At 37.0% G+C, this 16,650-nt stretch overlaps 1 protein-coding gene across 1 annotated transcript in view; it reads left to right on the top strand.

The window, feature by feature from the left end:
* Window positions 1-16,650, top strand: part of Vwa8 (von Willebrand factor A domain containing 8) — a 396,504-nt gene that overhangs the window by 348,920 nt on the left and 30,934 nt on the right. Inside the window, exon 39 of the mRNA XM_077795206.1 lies at window positions 2,596-2,752. Within this exon, the coding sequence (XP_077651332.1) occupies window positions 2,596-2,752 (157 nt within the window). The remainder of the gene's footprint in view (window positions 1-2,595; window positions 2,753-16,650) is intronic.

The following is a 16,650-nucleotide window of genomic DNA, read 5'->3' on the forward strand; positions in this document are numbered from 1 at the left end:
ATCTGTCCAGATGATACCTGTGTTTCCCCTTTTACTTTTCAGTTGATCAAGAGCCCTTGGCTTGAACTTGTCTTTTGATCTTTGTCATTTTTCTCCCTCAAAATTCTGTACATTGAACTTAGCTCTGGCCCAACCAGTCCTCAAAGTCCCCCTCCCTTGCCTACCTCCCTTGCCCACCTTGCCCCTTAACTCATGGACTGGTTTGGGATGTCCAAGCTTAGCTTTAAAGTTACGCCTTGCAGAACCTCCAGCAAGAGTTTTCACCTTAAAAGTACAAATTGAAAGCTCTGGGAAGTAGAAATCATGAAGAACTCTCATATCCTTTGTACCCCAGGGTAACTTTCCCTAGGAGCCATGTGACTCCTTCTGGCCCTCACTCACATCAGCCTCTACCAGTTGCAAGTTCTTTCCTCCTTTCTCCCAAATGATGACCTCTGAGCACCTAAGAAGTGCTGAGCTCCAGTTCACCTCCCCCCATAGCTAAGAATAGCCTCTGGAGGAAGGGAATGAGGTCCCAAACACGCCTTCCCATCAATAGCTCAGTGTCACTACCCAGTTCCTGTTCCCTCTGCCACAGGCTGATTGTGAATGGGAGCCAGGAATCACAAAAATAGAAGAAGTAATTTTCTAGCATCCAATTCTAAATAAAAATGATATAAGATGTGCTCCAGTCAAAGGATGCTGTATTTAATAGGCTGTTGTCATGGTAGTTCCCAAAAGGAAACTACCTACCTGGACTTTCATAAAGGAAGTGGTTCATGCTAAGTGTTCCTTCTTAGTTTATTAGACCAATTAAAGCTTCAAAGTAGAAAAATAATTTATTATAATTTAGCCAAAGTCTAAAAGCTTTCAATTTTTTCACTTAATAAATCTAGAATTACCTCCTCCTGTGCATGGGAGTTATTTAAACAATAATTGTAAGATTGGTAACTTATGTAGCTCTTATTTTTTTGCCAGATACTTTTCTAAACATTTTTGCTTTATGACAGTCTCATGAAGTAAATCATATTAGTGTACTTCTTTTATAAATGAAGAGACTGAGACAGAATATTTGCATAATTTCCCGAAAGACACAGCTATTGAGTTGGAGTCAGGCTTCAAACTCAGGCAGTCTGCCTTAACTAGTATAGTATACAATACTGTGCTTACTGCAGTATACGATACCATCCCTCAACTGAGGTCTCATCATGAGTTCTCAAGTTATGTGTGAACAAACAAAATATACTGTTTACTAATAGTCTAATCCTTATAAAGCAAAGATAATAAGTTGGCCAACTCTAGCCAAAACATGTATATATTTTCTTTGGTCAGTGTAGCATTTATTGATTGATTGATTTATAGCAAAGATTGAACCCCAAGATGCTTAACCACTTGAGCTACATCCCCAGCCCTTTTCATTTTTTCTTTTGAGACAGAGTCTCACTAAGTTGCTTTAGGGCCTTGATAAGTTGCTAAATTTGGCTTTGGACTTATGATCCTCTTGCTTCAGCCTCCCGAGTCCCAGGGATTAAAGGTGGGCAACACCATTCCTAGCCAATGTAGTATTTTAAAATAATTTCATTTGGAATATATCTAGCCAATGTCACCACCACTTCTTATAATGGTACCTACCTAGCCTTATAGCCATTTAACTTTCATTTTTAACATAAATTGTTCATACAGTATTACATGACATATACTTATAAATATGTAAATGTGGGTTTATATTGAAAGGCTGCTCTGAAACTGTTAATATTTATCCATTGTATATTATTCAAAGCTAAAAGTCAAAGTTGATATAATAATTGGCTTCTGATCTTAGTTAAGCCGGAGGTCATCATTAGGTCACTTAACTTCTCTGTGTATTGTTTTTCATTATTTTCAAAACAAAAGAAATTTTATCTATAGCTTCACTGTCTTTTTCTATTTTGTGGGAAAATAAGGTAATAAGTGAAGGAAGAGTTGCTCATTTATTTAGCAGATATATTATAAGTATTTATATTGTTCAAGCAATTAGGGCAGAGTTAAAAATATAAATAAAATATGATCCCATCCATTACATAGTTTTTAGGAAAAGGAAAAATAATGAAGAGTAATAAATAGTACACCTGAGTATCAATCCCTATGAGGTATAGGCCTCAGACGAAGTGTGTCATAGAATTCGTAATGGAACTTGAAAAACATGTAGATTTGGATGGATAAGAAAAGTGGAAAATCATGCTAAATAGGGGAAAACCTTTATTTTAAGAAAAAGGTCATTTGAATTTTTAATTACTGTTAAGTACAATTAATATACTTCTCAGAAATATCTTTTTTTTGTGGGGTTGGGTAACCAGGGATTGAACTCAAGAGCACTTGACCTCTGAGCCACATCCCCAGATCTATTTTATATTTTATGTAGAGACAGGGTCTCACTGAGTTGCTTAGTGCCTTGGTTTTGCTGAGGCTGACATTGAACTAGCAATTCTACTGCCTCAGCCTCCCGAACCACTGGGATTATGGGTGTCTACCACCATGCCTCGCTACTTCTCAGAACTATCTGCAAAACCGTAATCTAATTTTTGTTTTGTAGTCAGGTTCAGATTTATCATCTGTATTTTCCTTGTTTCTTTCCAGGAGGAAGAGACACTGCAGGTCTGGGGGGAAAAGGAGGTCCTTATCGGCTGGATGCAGGTCACACAGTGTACCAGATCTCTGATGCTGAGAAGGACGCCGTTCCTGAAGAGGTCAAGAGAGCTGCAAGAGAGATGGGCCAGAGAGCATTTCAACAGAGGTGAGTGTTCACGTCACATCTACAACAGTGCTGTTGACTAACAGACACATACATACTTGCACGCATGCATACATGCACACTGTTAGGTGCTAAACTCACATGGTACAGAGCCTGTAGCCTCCAGCTATACATACTTGCACGCATGTATGCATGCACACTGTTAAGTGCTAAACTCACATGGTACAGAGCCTGTAGCCTCCAGCTATGCAGATAATGGCAAGATCAGTGGGTTAATATGAGGTAGCACTCATTCCTGTGCCAGGATTTGGAGATGAGACAAAGCTAAATGAAGAGGGCACCAGGATAGAGTGCACAATATTGATGAGGGAGAGAGTCAGCTTGCCTGCCCACGAAAAAGGGTAAGAGCTGGAAAGAGATGAGCAGTAAGGTGGGTTGGGGAGGCTTTTTTGGCAGGTGGGGTCTTTGAAACCAGGCCAAGGAACCTGTGGCCTTCTGATGTTCCACAGCTGTTTTAGGCCATTTCATTGGCCCCATCCACTAGATGCTTCTCTAGACTTCCATGTTTATTCTTAAGCGAAAAAAGAAAAACACCAAAGAACCAGCAATATCTCCTTTCTGATTGATGGACTTGGTAGCACTTTGGGAAACAGATTCACATTTTTGTGCTCAATGAAAGGAGTTGGGTGCAGTTAGAAAAAGGTGTGCTCAAGTGTATGAGACTGATGAAATTCCCCCCATTACATGCTGTGCTTTCACATCTGCAAGTAAACAGTACAGAACAATAAAGAACTGCTGGCCACACTTTCAGGAAAGCCTGTGAGCCTCAGAATGGGCCTGAGAGGCAGAAGTGTTGCTCTCAGCCTTCCTGCTGGCTTCCCAGATGAGCACAGTTTATTTATGGTTATTGAATCTGAATTTGCTCTTCTGGAGAATGGAGACTTCACTCTTCCTTCCTCTCAGAGAGGTTATTAGGACAGATAACCATTTTTGGAATGAAAGTAGTTGAAATCTCTGAAAAAGACGCAGGAGAAAAATTATACTATAATGAAAAGTCATGTTAGAATTAAAAAGAATTGACTGTTTCATATGAATAGTAAAGTATCCATTTAGGAAAAGATTAATAGGTATTTCTCTCCCCTCCCCCCCAACCAGTTGCTATTGTTGCCCCTCTCAGTTCTTCACAGGTAATTATCCAGTCTAAATGCTTTACAAGCAGAGTGCTCTGGCACACAGGTCACTTGCAGGGAGACGGATAAGTCTTGCAGTGGTGCATGGGCACAAGTATGCAACCCCTCTCTGAGTGCCACTAATGATAAGGAGCCTGGTTCTGTTGAAGACCATTGCCCTCCAGGGGAATGAGGTCAAGGGGCCTTGGTGGTAAGACAGCTGAATACTGGATATAAAGAGGAGAGGTGTATGATTTTGTCACTAATTCCCTCACTTTTCTCAGTGAGTATTGCTTTGGCTATTCTGGGTCTCTTATTTTTCCAAATGAATTTCATAAATGCTTTTTCTATTTCTAAGAATGTTATTGGAATTTTGATTGGAATTTTTTGAATCTGTCTAGCACTTTTGGTATTATGGCCATTTTGACAATATTAATTCTGCCTATCTAAGAACATGTGAGGTCTTTCTAAGGTCTTCTTCAATTTCTTTCTTTAGTGTTAGGTAGTTTTCATTGTAGAGGTCTTTCACCTCTTTTGTTAGATTGATTCCCAAGTTTTTGTTTGTTTGTTTGTTTTGACTTTTGTCTTTTGAGGCTATTGTGAATGGGATAGTTTTCCTAATTTCTCTTTAGCAGATTTATCATTGGAGTATAGGAACGCCATTGATTTCAGTATTAATCGTGTGATTTGAATGTTAATCGTGTATCCTGCTACTTTGCAGAATTCATTTATGAGCTCTCACAGTCTTCTGATGGAGTGTTTAGGGTCTTCTAAATATACAATCTGTCATCAACAAACAGAGATAATTTGAGCTTTTCTTTTCCTATTTGGATCCCTTTAATTTCCTCTTCTTGCCTAATTGCTCTGGCTGGGGTTTCAAGAACCATGATGAGTAGGAATAGTAAAAGTGGGTATCCTTGCTTGTTTCTGTTTTTAGAAGAAATTATTTCAGTTTTTCTCCATCCAGAATAATGTTGGCCTTGGGTTTGTCATACATAGTATTTTCAATGTTGAGGTAAGTTTCTTATATTGCCTAGTTTCTCAGTGTTTTAAAGATGAGTGGGTGCTGCATGCCTCCCATGTATTTTAAATCATCTCAAAAGTATTTATAATACCTAGTAAATGTAAATACTATGTAAATAGTTGATATACTTTATTGCTTAGGAATAATGATGAGAAAAATGTCTGTAAGAGTTCACTAGAAACATAGGTTTTTTTCCCCAAATATTTTGGATCTAAGATTGTTTCATCAGTGATATAAAACCCATAGATATGGAGGGTCAACTGTAAAGCTATCACCTTTATACTTGATTTGGAGACTTGCCAACACTAGGCAGTCCTCATCATCAGACAGAAGTCCACTCATTGCCTTGAATAGCCTGATAGTATTGATGGGTTCCTCATATCGTTAGCATAGCATTTAGTTAGCATTCATTTGAGTCTGGTTTTAACCCAGATACTGGTTCCTATATATCAAGAATTGATCAATTCAGGCAAAACAACACAGGGAAACAAGCATGAGACATGCATAAAATGCAACAGAAACATTACATCAACAAAAAGTGAATGAAATAGTGAGGAACATGTACACATGTAGAAAAGCATTTAGGATGGGTGTCAGCTGTGGAAATTGCATCAGCTACCATTTGCAAAACTAATCAGCCCCATATAGTAGTACATATAGTAATGTACATATGTATGTATGTACATACATTAGCTGCATGTACTACTATATGAGGCTGATTAGTACATACATTCATATGTACATATGTATGTACATACATTATGTATATATGTATGTATGTACATACATACATACAGCTAATGTATGTTTCCCTCATAATTGATTTAAAATCATAGTATTTAACTGTAACCTGTAAGAAAAAATAAAATGAGAACCAAAATACCCAGACTCTTACATACCCATAAATACACCCTTTAAAAATGTACTGTGCCAGTTGATCCACAGAGATTACTAGAATGTTAAGCAGCTGTACCTGACAGTTTTGATCAGAGGTAAAGAAGTAGAATGATATATTTTTAACGTTTTGTTGGCTTGAGAATATTACCAATAAGAAGCTTATCTAAACCAGGAGCTAAAATTTCCTATTTTCTTTCTTCATTCCTTTCCTCAGTCTTTCAGAATTTGTTACGTGCTTTGAATCTTGTAGGTTCTGAAAGATGACACAATCTGGAATATGTTTTCCATATTTCCTCATAATTAGACAGCATGTGATGTGCTTTTAGGTGCTATGTGATCACACCAAAGGTACTGCTATACTTGTAGCTGATCTGGCTACAGACTACTCTGCCCCAGATGACTTAGAACTGCCTGACTCCTTCCCTAATATGTATTTATATATCTCTATTTATGTATGTATTAAGTGTGTGTGTGTGTGTGTTACCTTCCCCATTCCCTCTCCCACCTAATTGCCTCCCCAACAAGGACAAGCTATGCCTACATATTTTTTTTCTAGTCAACACTAGTCTCCTTCCTTTGAGAGAGAACATACAGACTTCCAACACATGAAGTAAATAGGCAGCATATCCTACAGGGTTCACTGTGCCCAGCTTCTGTCAGCCTTGATACTTGAGATGTAACTTAAAAAATGAAAATTTATAAAGAAGTTTCAGAGATTGCCAAAGCTAAACATAAGAGGTATTGTTATGAGGTCAAGTCCTAGATACACATTCCTTTTCATTCTTTGAACAGAGTTATTAAGATTTAGAGGGGCACCTTGGTATGTCACCTTGAGAAACAACCATTCAGATGTTATAATGATTTTGTCTATAGTTACTCATTGATAGTGTTTTCAAATTGTTATCTAATAGCATTTATTCAGTACCATTGTACGCCAGGTGTTTTGCTAGATATTGGATATTCAAAGAAAAAAAAAAGAAAATGTCATCTTTCTTCCAGATAAATAGAATAGAAAGCATCGAAGTGCATTACACATAAGTATTTTTAATGAAATCTTTTCTCCAATTGTACACATAAACATTTATGCATTTGTTTGTACTGGATCTAAATGTGAAGCATATTTTCTACTTTGGAAAAGTTTGAGAAATGCTGTGAGAAAGGGAAATAGACCTAACTCCTAAAGCAATGAAGCATAAGATTCCATGATGGACGTCTGTAAAAGTATGTGGAAAAGGAATGGACTGTTTTACTCAAGAGATTAAGCAAGACTTCCTAGATGTGGCCTTTGAACTGGAACTTGAAACATTTTGGTGTTGACCAACAGAGCTGGGTGGTAAGGCAGGAATGATCAATCTGCCCCCTGGTAGTCTTAGCCCAGCATTGTCAGGCTCTAATAAGCCCTCAGCACTCTAATTTTGATTCTTCCCAGTGCCTGTCAGAGAATAGAAAACACTTATTCTTCCTCAGCATTTGAGGTTTCTCTTCCAACCCACATGATAAATATACTTTACATAAGAATTTCAGCTAAATACTTGTGATCCTTTCTTCCAACATTGTGCGCGCGCGCACACACACACACACACACACACACACATAAATGATTGTGTTATTAGATTAGGCTTTTGAGGTGTGTTCATTATTCCCTGGCCAATATTAGCCCCTATATATTTATGCACGTAAATGTGTGATTGAATTAGTGTGTTATGGCTTCAACACTGTAAAACCCAAGAGGTTCTCAGAGAAAGACCCCTCTACTTAAGATTAATTTAAGAAGCCTTCTCTTAAATAATCCTGAATCTTGTTTCACTTCAGTCATCTATTTGAATCTATTTTGAACATCTGTTATCTGTTAGGTACCATGCTAAGCACTGTACCCAAAAAGATGGAAAAGCTACAGACCCTAGTTGGGGAGACAGAGGACAGGCAGTGATAGCTGGGATAGTAAATGCTGTGTCCGAGGAAGGAATGAAATGAGAAGAAAGCACACAACTCACTGAAACTTTATAGTGGAGCATAAAAGAAACCAGAGACATGGGAAGGGAGAAACTTCAAAAATCATATGAAAAATTTTATGTTAGAGGTGGGGCAGCTTGGCTGGTGGCGACTGCTGGGGGTAAGGGGGGAACTCAGGCAGAGAGAGGACAACATGATTTATTTTTTTTAAAAAAAATTTGAATTGAATTTGGGGAACGTTTGGAATAGAGAGGGTGGCTCAATATGGACCCAGTTAATGGGAAAGTAATTCAGTGAAATCCAACCCCAAATCACTTGGCACGTGGTTGAGTTCAGCAGGAATTAGGGATCACCCCTGTGAAAGCTGGTTACCAGTACAGGACCTATGTATAAGCACTGTGTGGCAGCCAGCAGACAGTAGATCAGGAACTCATAAAGGAAGTTGCCAGCAGTCATCTCTGATGAATCCCAGAGTGTGACTCAACCACAGTGACTGAAATAGGTGCACAGAAAATTGTGCCTGGAGCAAACAGCCTCCTAATTTCAAGGACAAAGAGCTACCCACCAGAGGTTCTGGGAAGATGCTAATAAGGGCCACACAGGAACTTCTGCATCCCAGGCTGGGTACCTGGTAATTTGTGTTAACAGTGGTGGATAGGAAACTTTAGTCCCTATACCCTGAAAGTGGATTTTAATGAAAACCTCAAGATCCAGACATCCAACAGAGATCAGAATCACCCCAACAATAGGGGGCCTCCAGCAAATCTCAAATACCTACCAGAGTTCCAAAGTTCAGCCAAGACTAAACCCCAACTACTGCAACTTCCAGTTTTGAACTCTACACCACCCACACTTACAGGAATACACCATTTGTCAGCCTCCCCGGTGGATCCCACCCTTTACTGAGAGACTGGAAGCTAAGAGATCTCCCTAGCCACAAGGACTGCAGCTGGTTAGGACACAAAGATGTGAGTCCTAATAACCCCCAGCTCTTCACTCAAGGGTTACAGAGCCAACAATAGATATAAACAATGCAAAACAATAGATATAAAAATGCAAACCTGTCACTTTCAAGAGTTTGACCACCTCAGAGGAAACAAGCATTTTATTTCCCATTAAGTTTTTTCTTCTGTTTTTACTCATCTCCGTTTTTTCACTTTTTTCTATGTATTCTCCCTAATTTTTTCTCTTCTTTTTTTCCCCTAATTTTTACATGGTTAAAAATTTAAAATTTTTTATTGTATTTTTTTCCATTTTCTGCAAGTTTTGGTGTATGTGTGTGTGTGGGGGTATTCTCACTGTGTGAATAGGTTTGAAAAATATATTATGTAATTTTACTTCATATAATTGCTTTCTTTTGCACCTGTTTATGATTTAGCCTTGTTTTGACTTAGTTGGGATATAATTATATATAGGCTTTAACTGATTTGATCTTACATTTGCTTATTTGTTTGTATACTGGTTTTTGTCCTTAGTACCACTTCTTTAGTTTCTCCACACCCCAATACCAAATGTTCATGCTCCCTCTCCTCTTTTGTCTTTTAATTACATATAGTTATTTTTTGTTCTTCCTGCTTTATAGTCAACATCAGCTACCTATCTCCTGACTCTCTTTTGTTTACTTTTTAACATATTTCAAACCTTTTCTTGCCTTCCTACCCTATTTTCTCTTTACTTAAGAAACTTTAATTCTACTGTCTAATAGAATTAGAAAGTTAATGTAATTCTTATCCCACTCATGTTGCTGTGATATTGATAGAATACACGACATAGTAGACACCTGCTGTTTAATTCATGATTGAGTTCATGATTTTTTATTTTTGGTATTGATGGTACTGATGCTCACCTCAACATTCCTATATAGGTGGCAATTATTGCTATAGATATCAAAGTGGACAGCAGACACTGTACATCTGTTGCTAACAGTAGTGCTATTCCTGGCTCCCACTTCCTGTAAGAGGGGCTGGAAACTGATTGGAACATTTCAAGATCATAGAGTCGAGATCTCACTGTGGAGCAATACTCACAATTCAGCCAAGTAAGTAACAGCAAATCTCACTCCACACATGATGATCTAGCCCCACCCGAGCCTTCACATTACTTCAAGGGCAGAGAATTGAGGAAACAAAACTCCCAAACTAAAAAAAAAAAAAAAACAGGTCTCAAGGAGGAACAATCAGAGGGGCACCTCAGATTGCACTGTGGGATATCTACTCATAAAGCAAAAAAGATAAATATCCAGAAGAGGACTTAAAAGGAGAATCCATCTCAACTGATGCACAAGTCCAACCAAGACCTCTGAAAACATGAGGAAATAAGCCAAGAAATCTCCTCCAAAATTCAGAGTCTCCCAACAAAGGATCCCACAGATATGGAAGTAGATGAAATTTCAAAGATTTTAAAAATGATTATTAAAATGCTAAACTAAAAGAAGATCTAAGCAATGAATGAAGAAAGCTAATATTGGAGATAAAAGACCACTTCAATAAAGAAATAGAAATATTGAAAAGAAACCAGTCAGAACTCATGGAAATGAAAGACACAAATCACACATCAGAATAGCTCAACTGTGGAACCAACCTAGATGCCCTTAAATGGATGAATGGATTTTTTAAAAATGTGACATATATACACAATGGAATATTACTCAGCAATAAAGGAGAATAAATCATGGCATTTGCATGTAAATGGATGGAATTAGAGAAGATAATGCTAAGTGAAGTTAGCCAATTGCCCAAAAAACAAATGCCAAATGTTTCCTTTGATATAAGGAGGCTGATTCATAGTGGGATAGGGAGAGGGAGCATGGGAGGAATAAAGGAACTCTAGATTGGCCAGAGAGGGTGGGAAAAGAAGGGAGGGGGCGTGGGATTATAAATGATGGTGGAATGTGATGATCATTATTATACAAAGTACATGTATGAAGACATGAATTGGTGTGCAAAAACATTGAATAAAACCAGAGATGTTGAAAATGGTGCTCCATGTGTGTAATAAGAATTGTAATGCATTCCGCTGTCATATATTAAAAAAAGAAAGAAAATTCCACTGGAAACCATCACCAACAGATTAGATTTCATAGAAAACTTGAGTCCTTGAGGACAGAACTTCAACTTCAGGCCTCCAAGACAGGGTAAAATGTCTCAGATGGGGGTGTTCTGGCGGCCAGCATGGAGGTGGCAGGACCAGCTGGAGCTGGGGGAGTCACTATCTCTGAGGGAGAAGTCACCCAACCAGAGGGCTGAAAGTCCAGGGAGGGAACAGAGGCCCCGCGGGGGTGACTGAGCCCCTGGTGGCAAGTTTCTAGTCAAAGTCCAGGCCGGGCCTCTACCTTTAAGGCAGAGTGCCAAGGTGGCAGGAACCCTGCACTCCCCAGAATTCTGAATGCTTTGGTCATAATTGATCCCTGCAACGCTCCAGGACATTCAGCTAGAAGGTGGATGGTCATAGAGCGGTTTTTGGAGCAGAGCTGAGGGCTCTCTGAAGCTCTAGCAATGTTTCATGGTTTAGAGGCCTAGGCTTCGGCTTGGGCCAGACCTTGGGTCAGGTGGGAGGCAGCTTGGCTTCCCCCACTGGCCAAGTCTCCAGCTGCACCACAGATACGCCTGTGGAGGTCTCCAAAGCTGTGGAAGACAGTTCCCTTCGTTGTCGAGGAAAAAAAAATTGAAACCACAGAATCAAGGTTGAGATCAGAGAATACAAGACTTAAAAAGTATTCTACTGATCTGGAAAAAAAGGATGAAGCATCACAGCTTCAAATAAACCTTCTGTGATGGAGCAGAGTGATCCTGCTGCAGAAAAGGGAACAATTTCTCCACAGAGTTCATCAGTGGGAGAAGTGTTCAGACTCCAACAAGCACTGTTTGATGCTGAAAATGAAAGAATGAGACTCAGGAGTTTAAGACAGGATACCAGCCTTGCTGAAGACAATCTGAAACTTCAAATGCATGTCCAGGTTTTAGAAAAAGAGAAGTCCTTATTGAGTCAAGAAAAGGAAGAACTTCAGATATCACTTTGCAAACTGAGCTGGGAATATGAAGTCATTAGAAGTGTGGCTTCAACAGACATGTATTTGAATGTACAAATACATGACTTAACACTGAACTTGGAGGCTAAGGAGCAAGAGCTGTATGAGAGTATTAACGAAAAGCAAATGCTGAGAGCTGAGTTAGAATATCTGTACAATGAACACCGGGAAGCCATAACTCACATGAATTGGATAATAGATGACCTATCAAAACAGCAAAATGAAGGAGATGGTCTAATCAAGAAGTTGAAACAAGATCTGGATGATGAAAAAGAGAGAGTTCACCAACTTGAGGAGGATAAAATGGACATAACTAACGAGTTGCATGTACAGAAAGAAAAGTTAACTCAGAGTGCACTGAGCCTCAGTGATTTGCATTTAACCAAGCAGAAGCTTGAAGCTAAAGTCAAAGATTTAGTAGGTCAGCTATGTCAGTCACAAAAAAGTAGTTTAAACATCCAGCAGGAAAACCTGGAACTTAAGGAATACATTAGCCAAAAGGAAGAGGAACTATGTAGAGTTCGGAACGAGTTAAGACATGCTGTTAATGAAGACTCTAATTTTAAGGATGACTTGCTTAAAGAAGGGGAAGTCGAAATTACAAACTTGAAGCAAAATCTTGCAGAAGTAGAACAGCTCAATGAAAATTTAAAGAAAGTTGCTTTTGATCTGAAAATGGAAAATGACAAGTTGATTTCAGCATGTGAAGATGTAAGGCATCAGTTGGAAGAATCTATTGCTGGTAACAACCAAATTTCTCTAGAAAAAGACACTATTATGGAGACTCTGAAAAGAGAGAAAGAACAGATCCAAGTAGAACTGTGTCAGGCCAAAAAGAGACTGTTGGAAGAGGCAAACAATTACAGGCAGACTATTCAGGAACTCTCAAATGTATGTAATTGGAATACCTCTGCCTTACAGCTGGAACAGGAGCGTGTAGTGCAACTCAGTCAAGAGAAAGACTTTGAAATAGCAGGACTCAAGAAGAATATTGAGCAAATGGTTACTGATCAAAAAGAAACTAAGGAAATATTGGCATCTTGTTTAGAAGAACAGAAGCAATTGATGCAACTTATAAATGAGAAAGAAGTTTTCATTGGCCAACTCAAACAAGAAAGTTCAGAACTGCAAAAGGATTTAGATAAGTATTCTCAGGCCTTAAAACAAAATGAAACTTTAAGGCAGACCATAGAGGCAAAAGACAAAAGTCTTAGTGCCACAAAGGAAGAAAACAGACATCTGCAAGAAGAATTGGAAAGACTTAGGGAACAGCGGAATCGAGTTGGAGCTGTGGCTGCGCCTCAAACCCTCGATAGTATCACAGAACTAGAATCTGAGGTATCTCAACCGAATGTCATCAAGAATCTTCTGGAAGAGGAAGTTACACATCATCAAAAGATCATTGAAGATCAAAACCAGAGTCAAATGCAACGACTTCAGTCTCCACAGGAGCAGAAGGAGGAAATGGATAAATTTAAATACCAGTATGAGCAGATGAAGGCTGCACATACCCAACTGATTTTTAAAAAAGACAAGGAAATTGAGAATTTGCAGAAAACCATCAAACAAATAAAAGCCCAGGGGCATGAAGAGAGACAGGACATTCAAACAGAGAATGCTGATAGTTTTCCAGAAACAAAAGAGAAAAGCCTTAATATAGAAAATGGGAATGAAAACCATGCCATATGTACAGCCAAAATGGAAAAATTTGTGAAAAGAATCAAAGAACGAATACTTGACATTCAACTTTATAATTCAAAGAATATATCTTTAACCAAAAAGATCCATCAGCTGTCTGAAGAGGAGGTTGAGAAACTCACTCAAATTATCCAGCAGAAAGACATGGAGAGACAAGCTCTTTGTGCTTGAATGTCTCTAGTTTCATACACCTAAGATGTCCTTGACCTCCAGCAGCAACTCCTCCAGACCTTCACTATGGAAGGAGAACAAGGATGATTTGTTAGTATCCATTTAAATATTTCAATTGGCTACAAAGTCACTTCAGGTGAAATTCAATTTTCTAGGTGTTAAATATAGCTATTTTGAATGGGAAGATCCAAAAGTGTCCCCAACATACCCTTGAGACCAGATGAACCAACTAGGCTTAATAGTTCTTTATCAGGACTTTTTATTCAACATTGTCCAAATACTAAAACAAAATTACACTTGGAGGGCCCAAATATGAAATTTAGTGGTTCAATTCTAAGATTCTCTTTATCAAAATTCTTTAATCAAAACTTATCCATTTAACTATTTCAATTGGCTACAAAGCCACTTCAGGTTAAATTCAATTTTCTAGGTGTTAAATATGTCCATAAGGAAAATGGTTTCTACTCGTTAAGTGTGAGTCAAACCAAAAGTCTTAATACATCAATCATTTCCAATGGAAAAGTTAATTTGTAAGAACGTATCATTAAAATCTGGACTGTTTATCTAAACGATTCTCTGGGTTATCAAAACGAGTATTTAAAATTAATCTTTTTTTATTTTTGTAAATTAAGATAAAAGATGAATCAAGAGTTTCCAGCTTGAGCTGGGTGAAAGTCGGAGAGGAGAGAAAGCAGATTATGTGGCAATTGCTTCTCTGACACCTGTAGTTTCTAGAACCATTAAGAACATTTTTATTAAAATTAATTTAGTATGAAACAAATTTTTAAATATAAATTATATTATAATTAAATATAAATTAATATTACTACCTTTAATTTAAATTTATTTTAATAATTAATTTTATGATAGTTTTATTACCTTTAACTTTATTTTTTGATGTAGCACTTAAAATTTTATTTGTATTGCTTTTTAATTTAATAAAATTAATTTATATAAAATTATAACATAATTTATATTTTAAATTTATTAAATTTTATTTAAATTAATAAAATGTAAAGAAATGAATTTAAATAAAATTTAATATAAATCTTATTCATCAATATTCATTACATAATTTAATATAAATTTTCATACAATTAATTTTAATGAAAGTGTTCTTAGTGGTTTTGGAAGCTCCAGGTGTCGGAAAGGTATTTGTTTTATGATCTGCTTTTTTTCTCTTCTCCGATTTCACCTAGCTTGGGCTGGTAACTTTTGATTTATCTTTTTTCTTAATTTACAAAAATCAAAAATAGAAGACAAAATACCTGGTAGCTATAAATATGTATCATCTTTTCTTCCTTTTTATTTCTTTTTTAAAAATTTTCTCTCAGTTCCAACTTTTTGGTTTTTTTACACACCAGAATTAAAATACCTAACATAGAAAAGAAGGCAAGAGCACTAAAAGCTGCAAAAAAAAAACCATCAGGTATCATTTAGGAACAAGCCACAAAGGCTAACTTCTGGCTTCTGAACTCAGATCCTAAAGAAGAACAAGGCCCAGAGTGAGATATTCAAGAAAGCTCTTAAAGAAAAATTTTGTCAGTCGAGATTTCTAAATCCAGCAAAGCTCTTTCAAAATCAATGTAGAAAGAATTGCTTTATATGACATGGATAAGCTAAAAGAATTTATGATCACTGAAGAAGCACTACAAGGAATACTCAAAGATAAACTGCACAAAGATATACCCAAAAAATACCTCCCAAAGCTCCTAAATAGATGATGACCATGAGAAGAGCAACCAACTAACTGAAAATTAAGACAGAATTAAATGTAGTAAACAAACCAAAATATCAGAAAATTACAAACCCATATTCACAATAACCCTGATTGCATCTGGCCCCAACTCCTCAGTTAAAAGACACAGATTAATGGATTGAATCAAAAAACAAAATTCCACTAAATGTTGTTTGCAAGAACCTCTATCACCAGCAGACAGGTCATCCAAGTATAAAATTAATAAGGATTTTTCTGACTTTAATACTATAAATCAAATGTACCTAATAGACATCTAGACACTATTTCACCCCCAAACAGCTGAAATGAATTTACCTTTTTCCAGAAGCTCATGGAATCTTCTCCATTATTGATCATATTTTAGAATGAGTACAGCTTGCAAGACAATATTTATTGAGCTCTGCATATAAAATATGTTCATGAATTTGATGTGCTTTGACAGAAACATGTGTTTTTCCAATAGCAAACAAGCATAAAAATAAATCCAAGTGTTGCTACAACTGCAGTTCCTAGAACCCATTATTTAAAATCCATTTTTTATTAAAATGTGACTCTATATTTTCAGAAACATGGGTTAATTATAAACCCAAATTTATCTTGCTATATTTCATGATATTCCCTGTAAAGTATATTTTTAATTTGTTACATTTATGTTCCTCTCAAGAATACTATAAAGTTATATCACATTTTTCCTTAGAAATAAAATCATATACTTTCAAAGGCTTTTGATGACTATTATTGTGGGACCAAAAAGGTAAAAGGTTATAACTTTCAAATGTCATTTTCTAATTATAGTGAGCAAATCAGAAAGGGATTTCTCTGTCTATTACTGGTAGAATCTCTATGAGGGCTTTCAGTAGTACTTCCTTCACCATCTATCTTTGAAATGCACAGAATCTTCTAAAACCCAATGTGGGACTACAACTTAAATGTTCTTGTGTATAGCCATGACAGTGACAGATACAGAATTAGCACACAATCAATTCTTAGAGAATCATGGAAAGCAATACATGGAAAAGATGACTAATTTATATTAAGCACCATTGATCCATTCCCTCTTTTAAAGAAAATATTCTGGGGCTATGAATAAGTGCAGTTCAATGCAACTTAGGTAACAAAGGTTGGCCTTTCTTTAGGCACTAGTCCATAAGTTTTGACTTTTGAAGATCTCAGTAGAATATTAAGACCTATTTTCAGTTTTAGAAATCATTAGATTATTTAATTGGCATTCAGTAAATTTAGTTTTTCAGTGCACAGACTGAG

The sequence above is a fragment of the Urocitellus parryii genome, chromosome 2, assembly GCF_045843805.1.
Source record: "Urocitellus parryii isolate mUroPar1 chromosome 2, mUroPar1.hap1, whole genome shotgun sequence".
Lineage (NCBI taxonomy): Eukaryota > Metazoa > Chordata > Mammalia > Rodentia > Sciuridae > Urocitellus > Urocitellus parryii.